An 18,134-nucleotide genomic window follows, 5' to 3' on the forward strand; every position below is an offset into this window, starting at 1 on the left:
GGCGGCGGTGCAGCCTCTCCCGGGAGCGGACGTGACGCGCGGGGCGCTCCGGGGCCGCTCCCGCGGCGATGGAGGCGCGGGAGCCGCTGCGGGACGTGCGCGGGGCGCTGCGGGCGGTGCTGGCGCGGGTGCGAGGTGCGGGCCGGGGCCGGGCGGGGTTCGGGCCGAGCCGAGCCGCGCTCCCCGCGGGCTGAGCTGTGTCTGTGCCGTTACAGAGGGAGAGCCGGGCGAGGGCCGAGAGCCGTTCGAGCTGCCGCGCTTCTGGGACGCGCTAGGTACGGGCGGGGAGGGGAGGGACCGGCTTTGGGGTGCGCCGGGGCCGCTGCGGGGCAGGGCTCCCGTCCCCCGCGGGTCTCCAGCCGGCGCTTGGCTCGTGGAATCGTGGGATCATCAGGGTTGGAATGGACCTTTAAGATCATGGAGTCCAGCCGTCAATCCAGCGCTGCCTCTGTAACCCCTAAACCACATCGCTCAGCGCCAGATCCGGGCGCCGCTCAAACACTTCCAGCGATGGTGACTCCACCACCTCCTTGGGCAACCTATTCCAGTGCCTGACCGCCCCAACAGTGGTCACCTGGCAAAGCAGCAGCTGGTATTGAACCGTTGGTACACAAGATTTATAGAGCCTTTGGTCCTTGTTAAAGCCTCCCAGCACATCCTGGTGAAGGGGGTCATGGACCGAGATGCAGACCAGGGTTGTGGATATCACTACCAGCTATATGAGAAAAAAAAAAAAGAAAACAGGCATAGGACACAAGCTACGTGCATGGCACCATGGAATTCTGCTTTAGAGTGGGATTTAGTGTATGTGTTTGTATGGCTTGGAAGGAAGTAATGATAATCAAGCAAGTAATGGTAATCAAGTAGTAGCATCAGAGATGTCGCTCATCAAGCCGCTCTGTTCTTTTATCTTCTACCCAAGTTACTTTCTTTTCTTTTGCTCCCATTGGATTTTTTCTAGGTCAGACATTCCAAGTAACGTCACAGGAAGCTACAAAGCTGAGTCTGGCGTTCTCGAGGCCTCCGCTACCTTCTGCAGAGGTGAGTGAAAGCCTCCACAGACTGTGAAATTGCCCCTGTGTGTGAAGGTTCAGGTATGTCTTGGTTCACTTGATTAAAACAATTTGGTCCAGTGCAAACAAGGGATGTCACTATGGGCTGTGTATTGTAGAGTTCATTAGCACGATCCAAGAGCTGCCCAGAGAACTAATTTCTATAAGCTAAGGAGACATACTTACTAGAAGTGTTCTTACATTTTTTAGCAGTTGCAGCTAGTTGCTGATAGAAACAGAATATTGGAGAATACAGACCTTAGATCCAACAAAGAATATGAAATATTTTTGCTATTATTGAGAGAAATTTATCACACCCGTGTTTGGAGGACAGGAATAAAAAATCTCCAGAATAATGATCTAAGCTACTTCTTCCTCTCTGGTGTGTGACCACCACACCAGGGCGTGTTTTGTTACCCAGTCATGTTATTATGCATACATCTTGTTTATTTGTATTTTCTTCTTGTGTTGGATTTGTTTCTCAAACAGGACGGCTGTTATTTTGTTTCCCTTTTCTCAAAGCAGTCTGAAAGCCAGTGATTGCTTGTGAGACTTTCTAAATATGCTGCAGCTGTGTGCTACTCATGACGATCTGAAGGTGATCCTTTTGCATCTCCATTTTCAGGATTGCCGGAAGCTGAGTGAAGATGTCCAAAATGCCATTCTTGCAGTTGCCACAGTGTACTACTGGCTCCCCAAGGGCCAAGGTGAGATAGTGACAGCAAGGCAGCCACCCCTGTATAAAGAAACCCCGTATTTCAGAGCACAGTATGAGATCTGGCATCCACAGGAAAGCAAACTTTCATTAGTAGGTTATCCCATTATCACCTGTTCTGTAGACTTTGAATGTGTTTATGAGTGAACTACTTGTCTGTCTACTCCTGCAGATTTCCATCTGTGGAAGAATGATAATGTAGGAAGTTGTATAGCTGATTGAGTGTTGGTATTTATGAAGTGTTGAAATTATTGTCCAGAGTCCTTTTGGAACTGGGAAGCATCTTGCTTCCTTCCAAATACCTGAAACTTCATTTATACAGTGTATCCACACAAACAGAGCAGTCTGTGTGTTCATCTCAGCAGTTGCTTTCTGTCAGTGCTGACTGTGGCAGCTTTCTTGCTCTTTCTCAATCTCACCCAGGTACTACTCTCCGGAAGATGGTACGAGATGCTACCACTGAAGTAGTGGAAGGGATGATCCAGCTCACAGACACAATTCTCAATGCTCCAGCAGAGAGGTAATTTTTAATCACATGATTCTATGATTTTATGATAATTCTTTGGAAAAAGGGGAAGAAGAAGTTACAAGTATACTTGAGTCTAACTTTGGGGGCTTTTGTTTTGTTTCAGCTTGTCTCAGGAACAGCTTATATCCACTGGAGGTGTGTGGGAGGCATGTGAGCAAGTGTCCAACCTGCCACGGGGTGAGTGTTGTAAATGCAGAACAACAGGACTAGGATGTGTTGTCTTGGAATATCAGTAGCCTTTGCAAAGGTACTCTAGGGGGTACAATGAAGGCTCACTCATTCTCCAAAACCCGACTGGTTTTGAAATGTATAAGCTTGGAAGCTGGGCCAGATTCTTTGCATGACAACAGTGCAGCTCTGAGCTCTGCAAGAAGTATGATCCTGCAATCTCAAGATCTAATGATGGCAAACCCAGATGAAGGTTGTTGCAAACTGATTTGAAACAGTGGGGTGCCACGGTTTTCATCTTTTTTCTTTTGCAGATAACCAGGCAGCAGTTGCATCAGCTCTGACTGCGTGTCTAGGTGTGGTCAAGGATGCTGTGGAGGAGATGGAACATGTAAGGAAGCCCCTGAGCCTCACAGGAACCTGCAGTGGTGGATTGTAGACTCACAGAATATCCTGAGTTGGAAAGGACACACAAGGATCATCGAGTCCAACTCCTGTCTCTGCACAGGGCAACCCCAACAATCCCACCATGTGCCTGAGAGCATTGTCCAAACAATGCCTGAGCTCTGGCAAGTTTGGGGCTGTGACCACTGCCCTGTTCCAGTGCCCCACCACCCTCTATGGTGGTTCAGTGATGGAATGCAGGGATTGTTTTATACAGGCTTTGATTTAAATTTGTTCTGATATGACCTAGGTTATTGGTTTTTGCATGGATTTTAATGACTTTTTAATCTCAAGCCAAGTTTACTTAATATGAGGTATCCATAAAGCCATGTCCTGAACTGGGGGACATGGGAGATTGTGGGAGGAAGTTTAGGGTGATGTAGGAATGGCAGTATTTACCAAGTTCTTGCTGTTTGCACTGTTGAATTAGAGTGGGGGATTAGTTTATCTTAATCTAGTTCTAGGATTAACCAGCTGAGATTTCCCCCATTAATTATTTGCATGATGTCTAGATGATGTTTTCCCTTTCCTCCCGGGTATTGCCTGGAATTGATGTCAGGCTCTGGGTTTTCAGTGCCTCTGTGTTCTCAGGCACTGGTGGAAGGGCAGGATCCCTATGGTGACATCATGGAAGATGAAGAGCTGGGCTTTCGGGGCAACAGAGACACATATTGGTCAGAAGGTGACCGGCAGCTGCTGAGCTCCTGCATGGGGTTAATGAAGGCTTCCAAAGCTTGCCTGAAGAAGGTCCTGGGTGCAGTGAAGGCCTATGGCAAAGCTGATTCTCCAGAGCAGATTGCTCAGCTGGATGACCTTGCAGACATTGCTAATGAGATCAGTCCGAGGTAAGCAGGTCTCTCCCTGTGCTGCTTTTTGCTCTGGAGCAGCCCTGGTCTCTCTCGAGGTCTAGAGAATGGATTAGAACCTCCTTTGTGATACTGCAGTTGTGAGCAGGTGGTGGGGAGACTATTATGGTATAAGCTGTTGAGAGTTGTGCAGGTCAGGAGGGGAACAGACATTGCAATTTGGGGCCGAGCTGTGGCCACATCTCACGCTGTGGTGAGAGGGGCACATCCCATGGGTGTGACTGATGTCTGCTTGTCATGCACTGCTGTTCCTGACTTACATTCAGGGCTGGGTGTGGGCTTTGACCAGGATCCATGAGTTGTGCTGGCAGGACCTTTCTTCCATTACTCCCCTCTTTTCTATCCTAGTGTTGATGAGCTGGCACTGAGCATGTACCCACCTGTGAACCCTCTGGCTGTGCGACTTAATGTGAGTATCTGCAGTCTGTGTGTGGGACTGGGCTGTAGAGAATGGGGAGAAATCAAGTTGGAGGGGTTATGTAACTGTCAGGGAGAGGTGGGTGTTAGTGACTGCCTCAGTAAAGATTTCTTAGGGTTGAAGAGTGGTTCTTGCATACTTAGCTTCCTTCAGGTGGAAATACATTCCTCATCTTTACCTCTTCTGGGAAGGGCATGACCACTTGGAGCTTTAGCTCTGAGCTGTAATCCACAGAGATGTCCAGTGACAAAACTGGTTTCATGCCTTTGGCCAGTGGCTTGATTCTTTGCAATAAAAAAGAAAGTATTGCTTAATATCAAATTGCATTAAAGTCAGTCACTTATGACTTCATATCTTAATATCAGTTACCAATTTCTAATAGGCTTGTCTTTTTTTAAAATAAAGCATTTTAATGTATGCTTTAAAAACCATACATGTCTTTATTTTTACCTGTCCCAGCCAGCAGTAGGGTGGGAGACACTTCCAGCTTGACAGTGATAAATAGCTCCATTCTGCATCAGGATTGGTGGCAGTTTTACTCATTTTTGGCTGTTGAGCGTTCCCACATTTCTCTTTCCTTTCCAGTACTGCTGAGACCCTGTTTTTCCTCACGTTTGGCTCACTTAATTTCCCTTTTGTTTCCTTCTAGGCTGCTAAGTTGGCCTCAGTGTTAAAGAAGGTCTTAGAGATTGCAAAGTGAGTATGAGCTATTGTTTTATGAGTGTGTGTTCCCTGCTATGAAAGTTCAGACCTTTCTGCCTCGTGTCAAATATGACTCATTTCTTGACAGTAAATGCTGGCATTTTGGAGTAGTTATGATGTTATCTGGTCACAAAGGGATGGGACTAAGAAAAGGGTGGTAGGGATGAAAGCAGTTCCTACTGAAGACACACATATGTGTGTTAAGATTTGGGACTACATACATGGCTGTGGGTTCTTCTTGCTCAAAGCCCTGTTTAGTGCTGTGGTTGTTCAGCACTTCACAGTACCCCTGTGTTGCCTGGATGCATAGATGTAGGACACCCAGGAGGCTTTCCTAATGAATTTCCTCCACTTTTGCAGGACAAGCCATGTGTGTCCACCATCAGAGGAAGGCTGGGTGCAGTTTCTAGATGGTGCAGTAGATCACAACATGAACAAAATCAAGAACTTCACGCAGGGTCAACTTTAGCTCTCCTGTGCCTACGTGTGTTGCTGCCACTGGCTCTGGCACGTGCTTTTCCAGTGAATCTTGCTGTTCTTCAGCTGCTTGGAGAATGAGGAGAACAATGTTTCTAGGAGAGAACCTTACTGCCACTTGGAAAAACTTTTCCAGGAAGTTGCTCTTTGCCATTGCAGAAGTTGTCATTTTATTCGGATTCTTGGGATGATGCAGTGCTGCATCTTAACCTGCCCTGTTCTTCAGACATTACAACTACTGTGGGGTTCAAAGAACAATAAAATATTGCTAGATTTGCATTAGTTGCTTTCTCTGTCTTCAGGTGGCAGAGGATATATACAGAAGGAAAGGGTCTTGCTTCTTTTGCAAGCAGCCCAATGAACCATTATAAAATATGCTGCACTGTTGCTGTTTCCTGTTTAACCTTAGAGAGCAATGAACAGCTTTCTCTTATTCATTCCCTCAGAAAGCAGCAGAAAATACTGTTTACTACTTTATTAATATCAAGGATCTGTAGGGGGAGAGGGGTGTATCTCTAGAGAATTGCTACATGTATCATCACTGTAAAGTTCCAGGATATCCTTTTGTTTTCACTGCTTCAGCAGTGGTGGGTTCAGCACATGAGTGTGGTGAGAAATGTCTGCTTGAGCCTTCAGCCCATCTTTGTCACAGTAAGGTTCAACTTCTGAAACTGGGGAGTGGACATAGTGCCAGATGGGAGAGAGTTGAATTTATACAAATAATCAAAATCAGACATGGTTTTAAACTTAACTTTTATTAAACTGTTAACATCTGTGCTTGCCTAAGATCGGGGCACAGATCATGACCACTCTTTTTGTAAGCAGGACCTGTTCCAAGCTGGGCCTCAGGCAGCTGCAATGTCAGTAGTTCTGTAGCTCTTCAGGTTCTGGAGCTGAGGGCAGGTAAGTTGTGCAGTGAGTCTCCTGGGCCCTGCTCGGATGGGGGTGAATGGGATTTGCAGCTCTTGAGTGCTTTTAGCTTGCACAGATCCCAACCTGAAAGGTGAAAGTAAAAAGAAAAGAAAGGAGAAAAAGAAATAGAAAAAAGCTAGCAGTTATCTAAACTACCACAATGGAATTGTCATCTGACAGTAGTTTGGGCAGGAGATAGGACAGGAAAGTTGAAACTCCCCATGGAGCCATCTAAGGTGACTTTGTCCTAATGCAGCTTCTTCAGATAAATGTGGGGTGTTTGTCCTGTGCAGGAGAGCACACCTTTTTGGATGACTCTTGGCTAAGTCACATTTGCCTGGTTCTTCAGTTGGGAAGAGGAAGACACCACTACAATTGTACCCAGGGACTGTCTTTATTGTTTATAGTGGGTAATGGGTGGAAAGATATGTCACAAACAGTATAATTTTACTCCACTTAAGGATGTTCAAGTGGCTCACTAAAAAGTAATTGATTTCTCAACAGCAAATAATTTCTGAACTTCATGGCTCATTTCAGTGACCTCTAACTTGTCTTATTTAATGTGAGTGTCTGACTAAGTCTTGTGGTATTTCTCCTGTTATCCTTTTGTTGGCAGGAGGCTTTTCCTTTTGTTGTCTAGGCCTTTGGGGTTGAAGCTTTCACAGATGTCATATTGGCTTCAACTTATGCATTACACATTTGTTGGAAGTTCTGTTAGCTTCTCCTTTTGAGTGTGAAAATCTTCTGTATTGTATGTAAATAAAGGACAGAATGCCTGAGGCTTTCATGCTAAAGCAGTGTCTTCCTGCCACGGTGTTGCCTGGTTATTTTGGGGGACAGCCTTTCCTGTGCAAGGGTTTCTCTAGCTTGTATTGTGTCTCTTTTTCCATTTGCTGTTCTCAGATCCATCAGTTTGCACTTACCTGTACTTCCTCTGTCTGTAAACGAGCCCTTGCCCTGCAACTGCTACCACACACTGCTCCAGGGGTTTGGGGAAAGGGTTCAGGAGGCTGATCCTTGCTGTGCTTGGCTGATACTGTACCATGGTTTTTGGAAGCTGTTGAAAGAAGGAAATGAGCTGAAACTGAGAGAAGGAAAAAGATTCTTCTATGATTAAAGGGAGATGTATAATTTTTGGTGCCAGAGCTGCCAGTTGGCAGAAGAGGCAAAATCCAGATTAGTTTCTTCTGCTCTAGTTTCCTTCTGCAGCCTCTGATTTCCAGAGCAGTCAGTGAGTTAGGAGTCATCAGGATTTCCTCATGCACACACCCAGAAAAGGCAGACTGTGTACAACACTGGCCCAACTCACCTTTCCCAAACTGATATCCCAGTGCTTTGAAAGAACATGGCATGAGGAGAGCCACTGAACCAGCAGAGTTGCTGCCTGTGACTGTGAAAGCTGTTTTCTCCCTACTGCAGTAACAGAGTGACAGCCCAGTCTAACCTCAATAGTGAGAAGGGGGTCAGAAACGCTGATCTCTTCTTGTGCCAGGTATATGTAGCAGGAGGCCTCATCTCTCAGCACAGCAGTCAGCCTGAGCAGGTGGTTCTCCCCCAGCTCTTTTCCACACCATGAGTAAGGCACAAGGATCTTCAGGTTGTGGACTGGAATAGAGTGGTGAAATAACAGATGATGAGCAGAGTCTGGTCTTTGCCTGCGTGACACCTCTGCGTGTTTAGTGCCCAACATTGTACTGAAAGCTGCAGCATTTAAATGCTTAAGTGATCCCAGCTGGATTCACAGGTTGAAAATCTCTAAGGTGGTGTTGCCAAAGTGTTGTATTTCACAGAATCACAGAATGGGTAAGGTTGGAAGTGAATCATGTGGTCAAACCTCCCTGCCCAAGCAAGGTCATCCCAGAGCACATGGCACACGATTGTGTCCAGATGGTCCTTGAATATCTCCAATGAGGGAGACTCCACAACCTCTCTGGGCAATCATTTACAATCAACTGTTCAGACAACCTTTTGTAAACTTATGTCTGAGAGCATTTTTTCTGAAGTGAGAACTAGATACGCTTTTCTAGCCATGCACTCAGCAGAGTCCTTACCTTCATTGCTTTGGAGATTAAAATTAAACTCTTCCTTCCAAAGCTGGATAATGGGCACACCATTATAATGTAGAGATTGGACCCCAACTACCAGCTGAGTAGCCTTTTCTCCACCACTGTGGTTAGACATTTCAATGGAAAGTGGAATATCTTGTCCAGGTTGCAGAGAACTACTCGACTGGAGGTGGAGGGAAAGGTTAACTGGCTCTTCAAGGGAAATAGGAATGGAGCTAAACAGTGTTGAGCTGCTGCTGGTGGTTGTCTCAAGTTTCCTTATACTTCTGTAGGCTTTGTCAAGTACTTCTTTTTCCTTAAGAGAGCCTGTCACAAAAAGGAACACATATTTTAGTATCCTTTCCAATTTACTAGTGTGAAGCAGCAAGTGCAGGAGAGTGGCATTGATTTATCCTGGCAGTACTGTAGATAACTGTTTCTAAGAGCTAGAGAGATATCCTTTTGAGCTTCTGGTTGGAGCAATTCAAGAATTTCAGCTGACAGGATATTAATTGGATGTACCTGACAGATTCTACTTGGGAAGAGTTGTCATAGCTTTTAAAGCACCTTGGTGCTAACATCTGTCAGAGTAAAGGAAGCAGTGGCCTCTTTAACTGTTGCTGTAGCTGAGGTACAGGGCTGTGTTCTCATGTGATGGACTGCAGCCAAGGAGACAACATGCCACAGCCTAAGATGAGATGGCAGGGTTGGGTCAGGGAAACAGCACTCACATTCTGAAGCTACTTTTTGAGGGAGAGATTTAGGCAATATCTGAGAGCATAACAGTCCTTTTCAGAAAGCTGGGGTCTGAAATAGTTCTATCTATCTATCTATCTATTACAGAGGTAATGGGAGGTGAATGTACAGAGTGTAGAGGCAACAGGAACCAGAAAAGTTTTTCCAGATGTGGAAGTGCCTGGTAAAGAAACACCCAGCCATGCACAGACCTGGTTAATGCAATTAAGCAGATGAAATTTAGGCTTTGGTTCTGTAGACAGAGTTGGGTGTTCTTGTGCCATTGAAGAAGGGGAAGTTGTGAGAAGTGGATGACCCTGGAGTTTTGGTTTGGCTCTGCTCTCTAGCCTTTTCCTCTTCACTTGTGACACTGCCAAGGAAGGTGCTCAGCCACTGGCCAACCCCATACCTTCAGGATACTTGTAGTTGTGTGTGATGTCCTCACAGCGTTCACTGCCAACGCTCTTGGTGCTGATGTTGTTGCCGGTGTATTTTGTGCCACCAAAAGCTGGCTTAAGGGTGTCATCTGCTCTTTGTATCCAGACCTGACACTTGGCATTGATGGCAGCAAAGAAGTAGCAAACATCATAATCGACTTCTGTGTCCCCTTCCTTGATGGCACAGACAGGGGCTGGCCCACAGAAGGATCGACCTGAAGAGAAAACGTGGCCTAGTTAAGATTCAGATGCTTTACGAGCTAAAGCCATCCCTAGTTTAGACCTGTACTGGGATTAGTGAAGTATCTAGTTCAGGAAGACATTAGGAAGCAGTGCTGTGATAGAGCTCTTAAAGCTACATAAGCTGCATAAACCAAACAGATAAATAATGATTTGGGGCCTAAAGTCAACAGGGTGAGTCCCTGTCTTATTGCATCTTTTCACTGGAAGTTGGGGAAGGGAGGAATGCTGAACTGCTTTATTTGCTCCCTGCTCCCCCCTTTCTCAAGCCCATCTCTGATCAATCTTACCTTCACTTTTTTCCTGGCAGGTGGCATCCAGTGCCTGCCACCCGCTGTACTCCGGTGGCAAATCAGCCCGAGCCATCCAGCATTCGTTCCAAACGTGGAAGGTCCTGCAGGAGACATCACGAGCTTATACCAAGGGACTGGGCCCTGAGGTACAGTAAATTTTTAGCCAAACCACAGCCGGTCAATGCTCCTTTGAAAGAGTTCAGTGCATGTTGAGGAGAGGACAGACCATGTTTTTTGATACAAGTGGAGTATCTCTGGCTGGACTGGGCTATCATTCTTCCTTTGTGGGCCCTAGTAATAAAGCACTCTTCAGTTTGGGTTGCCCAATTTATCAAGGACAGGATCTCAGCTGAGCTGTCTCCTATCCACCTCCCTGCAGCTCTTTCACCTCTTTGTTCTCCCCCCTCTATCACTTCTTACATCCAGATGTTGTCTCAAATTCTTGCTTGGGCCCTGCCATGTTTCCTTACCAGACACGAGCACGCTTGTCCTGAGTGAGCAGTGTCCCATCTTCATCATAATACTCATCCACACTCAGGCTGCTCTTAGTGTTGTGAGCCCACGTAAAGCCAGTGACCACCCTGGTAGGGATTCCCAGGCACCTCAGAACTGTGCAGAAGAGAGCTGTGAATCAGTTGTGCATCCTGCCCTAAGGGTGCCTCTGCTGACGAGTGTAGAGCCTTTTTTGGTGCTAGGACTGTTAGGAATGGCACAGGCCTGCTGTCTGGACTTTGCAAGAGTCCTTGCCCCTTCAGGAAATAAGATCTCGTAGGTACCTTCAGAGAATGGATGTACTGATACTCTTTTATCTCAAAGCTAGTAATGCTCAGTGCTGACGAGGAAACTCTGGGGATCTGCCTCTCACCTAAAGATTAAAGGTTGTGTTACTGGGATCTGTGTTAATCCAGGAATTTAGGCATATGCTAGAGATCCTGCAGACCAAATAAGGGTTTGCTCAACACGGAGGTCTTTGAAGCACCACTTTGAGGTACCTGAACACATGACTGCAGCAAACACCCAGCAGTGCCCGTAGCGGACAGGCTGGCGTTTGGATGCCATCCACTGCCAGAGGATGGGGCTGCTTCCCAGCCACTTGGAAGGGGGTGTCCCATTACGGTGTTTCCCAGCCTCACACTCTGCCAGGATTCCTTTAAGCTCGTTGTAGTTCAGCTGCAGGGAAGAAAGAGAGAAAGATGTATTAAGGAATTGCTTCTCTTTGCTAGGTCAATCCAATCCTGTTTGATGAAGCCATTCCCAAGGCAGATGAAACCAAGAGGATTTTTTTGGTGCAAAGCATGAAGGTCATGGCTGAGCAGAACAAGCACAGCAGTGTCCTCTGAGATTTATTCAGTAAGTGAATAAAGTCACTGCTAAGAAACTCTTGCAGCGCTACTTGTCTGCTGCGGGAATATCAGGACAGGCTGGAGGTGGGGTTTGGAACAGCCCTGGGCAGGCTTCCTCTTTGGTCAGTGGGTTGCCCTGAGCTGGGGTTGAGAAGATGCACCCTGGGATTGAGAAGATGCACCCTGCTAGTGCCAGGGCTGCTGCCTGCTCTCCTTACCATGGCAGCAACTGCTCGGCAGACGTGGACAGGGCTCCTGCGCTGGGTGGGATCCTTCTCTCCTTGATGGTGTTCACCCATGCACAGCAGTGTGAAGCAGATGTCAACAATGCCCTCCTCAAACTGAAACAAGAACACATCATTTCAGGAAATCTGGCCTGAGTTTTTGTTCTCTTGAGTCCCTACGAGGGTTTGTAACTGTGCAGGTTATTTCTCCCTTTCTGCTGATTGTCTTATAGAATCTGTCCTGTTCTAATCACTGGCTGTGTCAGGTGGCCTTGGGAAAATTGAAAGATCTACTTGTCCTCACTTTACCTGTAATAGAGAGACAGTATTACTAAGTTCTGTTAAATGCTTTTATACCTGTTTTGGAAAGGAAGGCACACAAAGCTCGGATATAGATCAATGCATATCTATATAGGACAGCCTGAGAAGGTAGCTAAAATGTGATTTCATGCAGAGGTCCCTGTTCTCCTGCAGAGGCTTAGACAAAGACAGTGAGTGCAGAGAGCAAGGTCTTTCATCAGAGCCACAGCACAGAGATGGATAAGGCTATCAGCATCCTGTACACACAGGGTATATGTATCCTTCTCTGCTGGTGGCTGTGAGAGGGCACAGACATGTTGGACCTCTGGCTTACCTGGCTGAAGTCCCAGGGTTGTGCTACAGCTGCATTTTCAGTCCCCCAGTAGATGACACCCTCCTGGTTTAAAATGTACTCCTGCCGCTGTGCCTCGTTGGGCAAGAACACCTCATCATCTAGATCAGAGGGAAAAAAGCATCAGGAAGAAAGCATTCCTGGTCTCAGATGCACTTGCATCTGTCTGACATCAGCAGACTCCACTGCACTCCAGGGACTTCAGCAGTCCCTGGCATCCTGCCTTGAAAAATATCACAGGTTGTGAATCAGACAGGAAAAAAGAATTTCATTGTAATCTCTGTTCCTTGTTCAAAAAGTTCCTCCAGAACTAGGCAGTTGCACTTGCTGGCTCTGCTACTCTCCTGGCTGGTAACTTCTCTAATACTAAGAAAGATACAGTGGCCTTAATCAGACTAGTTACAGTCTTGACTCATCTTAAAATCTTTACTATAGGAAACACTTCATCAAGCATTTTTCCTTAGCAGAAGGGCAGGGCTCTGGCAGTGGAGTACTCCAGCAATGGGACAGAAGTGCTGAGGTAGGCAACTTGGAGCTTTCTTAGCCCCTTCCTCTCTCCTTAGGTGCTGTGAGGAGCAGGGCAGGAGGGGCAGGGAGCACTGGGTGGGTCAGCCTCAGCCTCCATGGGGGCAAAGTGCCAGAGCTCAAAAGCTGTTTTTGTGAAGTGACTGATCCCAGCCTGCCTCTCCATTTCTGACCACATACCTTGGCACCAGGGGTTAAAGAGAAGGGTGAATTCTCCCAGGTGGTGAGAAGTTTGGGAAGCACGTAGAAGCAGAGTGTACTGGCCAATGGGAGCATTGGCAGGGGTGTTCACAGTGAGGGTCCAGGAGCACAGGTCCTGTTCTTCCAGTGCTGCACTCCACTGCTTCTGGTCTCCCAGGCTGGAGATGGGAAATTCAGTCTGGATTTCATCTCCTTTGAAAGGATGTCGTCCTGCAGCCAAAGAGATCTGGTTGTGTTTATTCCAAACATTGTGTTTATTCCTCACCTGTGCAGACTGCAGGGACCTTGTCTGTTTGGGAGCCACAGCTCTCCTCATGAGAGCGTCTAAACCCTTTAGCAGCTTAATGCCTTGTGAACCTTCCTAAGGTTACTACTGCACTCAGGCCTCCACATTTGAAAGTGAGATGTGCATTTCATAGATTTGTAGAAACCAGTGTATTCACTGCCAGAATGGTGCAGACCTGCTGCTCCTGGAATTCAGTCTTAGAACAAGAGTCACAGCCAAATGCTCAAGTTTTGGTAAAACAGGCTGGGGCTGAATGTTGCTGCCCTTCTTAGGGGGTATCACTAGAAAACATTCTGTAACACAAAACATCTGTAACAGGCTAGTTAACTTTGAACATTCCTAAACCAAAAGCCAGGAGAGATCCTGTGAGTACTTTCAAATCATGGAGTAGTGAACATGTATTGGTTATTGTGCTGCAGTGTCTCTTCTGGAAAGGGATCTGGTTGTGACCCTGCAGCAGCAGGAGACTCTACTTTGCCTTAGATAAACAGTTCACTGCCTCATGTCTCAATGTGGGCACCTCTGTCTAGCTCTGGAGATGGCTTTGCCACCAGCTCTGTTCTTCAGGAGTGTGGAGCTCTGATAGGTTTGGTAGTGGTGTTACCTGTCTGTGCAATGAGGAAGGTCCTCTTCATCTGCTGCAGGTAGTTGTGTACTGGAGCTGAGAAGTTCACAGTGATGGTGAATGGCTGCCCCCGCCTCACAATCAGCCTTTCAGTGCTGATTTCTTCTGTGTGGTGGTTATTGTTGTTCGTGGGGACCTTGAAATCGCATTTTTTGAAGCTCAGACCTGTAGTGTAAGAAGACACAGAATGAGTTTGGGGCTGTGAACTGCCTGCAGTCTGGCCCAGAGCCACATTCTGAGACACACAAACAGCTGACCAAGTGTTTTCTCCACTCAGACATTCCCTCCCTGCCTTTGAGACTTTCTGACCAGTAACTGTGGGAGTCTTCACTCTGAGCTTGGTTGTTCTGCTGTCAAGTGACTATTGAGCTGCCTTTTTTGCTGTCACTTTCTTCAAGGTTGCTTGGAACCTGGACCCTCTCCCTGCTCCGTGGCTAAAACACTTCATCATCTCTCTGCTTCAGTTTTGTAGCCTGGGTTACCTCCCACCACCCCTGCCCTCCATTCCCTCTGTCGAGGATACCTCACTTGCCTTTGTTTCCAGACTCTCACCTGTCTGCCTTAGCTGCTTCTTGCTGCTTCTCAAGCTCCTCTTAGACACTGATACCAACTTTTGTTTGCTGTGCCTTTTTGTGCAGTCTGCCATGCAAACCCAGCTCCCTCAGCCTTTAGAGCACAGTCTTGGCTCCTGCCCTGTAAGCTCAGCTCTTCTACAAGCCTCGTGAACACTGTCTTGGAGCAGGAACAGTTGTTTTTTTCCCTGACACGCAGCTTGCAAATGCTTGGAACTAACCAAAGTGAGTTTTGCTTACCTTGGCCCATGGCTGGTTCCCTGTACCATGAAAGTCTTCAGCTCCTGCTTGCTCTACTGGGCAACAGATCCTTCCTCCAGCTGTCTGTAAAAACTGTCCTCTTACAAAGTTGTTTGCTTGATTTCTTTATGCAGGGTGGGACGTGATGTTGCCACCTTTCCAGCTTATCTTGCTGGCCTGGTGTGCACATGTCAAGGGCTCTTTTATCTCTCAGGCCACACTGAAGACACCCAACAGATGAGGACAAATTCCAGAGCAGGATGTGAAGCATTTAGAGAAGGACAGGGACAATTCCTTCAAGAAGCTGTGCACTGGGAACCCCAGAGTAGGAAAGGCAAATCTCAATATGGCTCTAAACAAAGCACAGAATGCACTTCAAATGTAAGTGTTGGAGAGCTGCTCTACAGCATTGACCCCAAGCTACTTAGATCCTAAACTCTTCAAGGAGTTAAAAAAAAAATTAGTCAGTACATCCGTTGCCTTTGTGCCTAATTCAAAAAAGTGAAACCTCTTCAAAATGAGGAAATGTGTCAAAGGCAGCAACTAAAAAAAGTAGAATTTTTGTAGCATAATGCAGACTATTTAAAGGTATTGCACTGCAGAGTTGGGCTAAGCACATTCTTGAAGTTGCTGTAATATTAAAGGGATACCACTGGATTGATAAATAATTGGTGAAAAGATAGGAAATAAAATATCAGAAATTAACATCTTTCACGGTGGAGTGAGTCACCAATAGTTTTGCAGAAACCTATGATCTTCCACAAATTCTAGAGTAATTTGAGAAGCCAATCACACAATATTACACCAGAGAACTTGGTAATTTTCTTAGTATGTCCGTATTAGACTTTACAATCTCTTGCTTATATGCATCATTTAAGCCAAATAAAAACTCCCTGTGTTTTAGTCCTTTTACAGCACAGCCTTAATTGTACAGATTCACTTTCACAGAATTGCAGAGTGGTTGAGGTTGGAAGGGACCTCAGAGGTGTTCTTGAATGCACCTCTGCAATGTAGGTATGTGTTTATGAACCTCTAAATCAGAGTGGTTTAGATCCAAGCAGGTATTTATCCCATCAGCACTGCCTTGTCATGGCTGTGTATTCCCACAGTACCATCTCTTGGTCAAACTGGCAACTGCAAGGAAGATTTGTTGCATCCCTTTAAAGGTGTCTGCATTTCCAACTCTGACAGTGGCATGTGCACAAATTAGACAGGAATTTTCCTTTTGGAGGGAATTTCTTGTTTCTTTAGAGCTACAAGAAATGCTCACACTGTGCCCTTGGGTTTGTCTTTTATAGTGAGCAGTGCCCTCCACATTCAGCACATGGACCAAGTGGTAAAGCAGTGCAGCTTCGGTGGCAGAACAAAGTGATTTGAAACCACCAACTTTGGCTATTTCTGGTTGATCTCTTTTAATCTGTAAAACAGTAGTAATTTCATCGACTGCCTGAATCAAGGCTCTAGAAACTTAGATCAGAAGAACAGGATGGTGGGGAGAAACATTCACCACCCCGGAGGCTGATTTCAATGTCTTTCAAGATCAATTTATGGTAAGCATGTGTCATATCAACCAGTGCTCACTGGGTTTTTTTGAGTGATCAGACTGGAATGAGGGCTGGCTGGGTCAGCCTCTTGGGCATGCTCACGTTTAAACTGTGCATTTATAAAGAAAAATACTGCCAATTAGCCATATTTTACTCCACCGACTCCCAGTGACTTCTGACCAAGGGTTGTGTAAAGATTGTAGGTTTGACAAAAGCTATTTAAATCCTTCCTCGGGCACTTGCATGTTTTTCTCTATAATAATCATTAGTTTAATTGTACAGTTGTCTTATGTCTCATGCAGGAAGAATGTGTTTCTCATGCATGGCACTGGCCAGATCTGCATTTTCACGCTCAAACTGAGCTGGGTGTGGTTGCTGAGGGCAGATGAAAATGCTGACACTGTGAAAACCCAACGAGTGTTGCAAAGCTTGGAACTTGGCACAGGCTTTACAGCTGATTTCCCTTTGAACAGCAGGCTTCCTTTGCAGATAATTAGGATGAGGTCACTCCAAGCTCCTGTGACAAACACTGTCTGAAATAATTGCCTGGATCGTGTTTAAGAAGGAATACTGGAAGGAATTGGAATGGTTTGGCTGCATTGTGTATTAAATGTAATGTCAGTCTGCATTCTTGCAAGATTTAATGAGATTTTGTGAAATACCATCACTACCTCAAGGCCTTCTCTGAGGCTGGTGGAGGATCCTATACCCTGACTTTCCAAGATCCTGCAAGACTTAATTGATAGGTGCAAAGCTGCCTATTCCCCTCTTCTTTGCCTGGAGAAATCTGAATTCCTGTGTGTATGTGTGTGTGTCCTTTTCAACCTTCATTCCAGTCTCTCTGGGCTGACTTGTTTTAACCAGCTTCCGTATCCCCTGAAGTGTGTGTGTGGGTGGCAAAACAGTGTAATTGATGTAATAAAACAGGAGTTTACATGTTTTGGAGATTTTGCTGGCTTTAAATCAAAGAAATTTAAATGAGACCTCAGTTTAACCTGTGTCACAGGGTCAGTTTGTGCTCACGGAACATTCTTTCTGCGTCTGCATTGCCGGACAGTACTTGGTGTCAAGTGGAAAAAGTCAAATTGTCTCTTAGGAGCATTCATATCTTTGCTATTTTGGCTTGTTAACTTTGCAAGGAATGAATGGACACATTTAGGGATTTAGATATGGCTGGCTCAGTGTGTTCCTCATGAATGATGATCTGCTTTAAGCAGCTTTGCAGAATGAGGATATGGGATTGTTAAATGTGAATTTTCATACGTCCTTCTGATTGTATTGTCCTGCACCTTTTATTCCCAGCCTGTGCTTTCTGAGCACTTCTGGTAGTGAAAAGTATCTGCCTTTGCAAACAGAGAAATCTTTTTTTTTTTCTTGTCTGCTTTGTCATACCTGCACGAAAGGAAACAGGTGGAACTTCCTCTAACATAATTTAGGAGGGTAGATGCAATGGTTTTGTAAAAGACAGAGAAAGGGCTGTACTGAGTGGCAGCAGCCATTGGCAAACAACAACCTTGAAGGTGGTTCCAGTACAAAACAAAAATAAATGTCATAGGGTGCTTTTTGTCAATTTGGCCAATTTTTGCTGATAAAAGTGAGAAGTTTCTGACTATGGCAGGAGGGTTGGAACGAGATGAGCTTTAAGGTCCCTTCCAACCAAACCATTCTGTGATTCTGTGATGATTAAATTACATTCTGTGAAGCTTATGAAACCAGTGATTTTAAATTATGTTCCTTGGAAATCCAGCTGCTATTATTGCTACAGGCTCTAATGCTGAAAGCCATCACACTTGATCCTCTCCTTCAATTTAAATTATATAATAATTTCCACTAGTAATTGTATGTGTGAAGGTCCATAAAACAGGTTAGGGATTGAAAAAGGCGACGCT

The 18,134-nt window shown here is 45.8% G+C and overlaps 2 protein-coding genes across 2 annotated transcripts; one reads left to right on the forward strand and one right to left on the reverse strand.

The window, feature by feature from the left end:
* Positions 1–7,077, forward strand: CCNDBP1 (cyclin D1 binding protein 1). Its single transcript, XM_032704978.1, has 11 exons — positions 1–135; positions 216–275; positions 962–1,041; positions 1,678–1,759; positions 2,191–2,287; positions 2,400–2,473; positions 2,779–2,855; positions 3,500–3,753; positions 4,123–4,183; positions 4,842–4,888; positions 5,255–7,077. The coding sequence occupies exons 1-11, from the start codon at positions 69–71 to the stop codon at positions 5,361–5,363; spliced, it is 1,008 nt and encodes a 335-aa protein (XP_032560869.1). The 5' UTR covers positions 1–68; the 3' UTR covers positions 5,364–7,077.
* On the reverse strand, positions 6,116–14,832 carry LOC116795330 (erythrocyte membrane protein band 4.2-like). The gene is made up of 13 exons (XM_032704976.1): positions 14,702–14,832; positions 13,869–14,054; positions 12,958–13,188; positions 12,235–12,353; positions 11,595–11,717; positions 11,026–11,203; positions 10,504–10,642; positions 10,031–10,134; positions 9,473–9,715; positions 8,335–8,655; positions 7,728–7,888; positions 7,207–7,340; positions 6,116–6,367 (listed from the first exon to the last, which is right to left on the reverse strand). Exons 1-13 carry the CDS (start codon positions 14,709–14,711, stop codon positions 6,217–6,219), a joined length of 2,100 nt encoding a protein of 699 aa, XP_032560867.1. The 5' UTR covers positions 14,712–14,832; the 3' UTR covers positions 6,116–6,216.
* Between the last annotated feature and the right edge of the window lie 3,302 nt (positions 14,833–18,134).

This window comes from Chiroxiphia lanceolata, chromosome 17 (genome assembly GCF_009829145.1).
Source record: "Chiroxiphia lanceolata isolate bChiLan1 chromosome 17, bChiLan1.pri, whole genome shotgun sequence".
Taxonomy (NCBI): domain Eukaryota; kingdom Metazoa; phylum Chordata; class Aves; order Passeriformes; family Pipridae; genus Chiroxiphia; species Chiroxiphia lanceolata.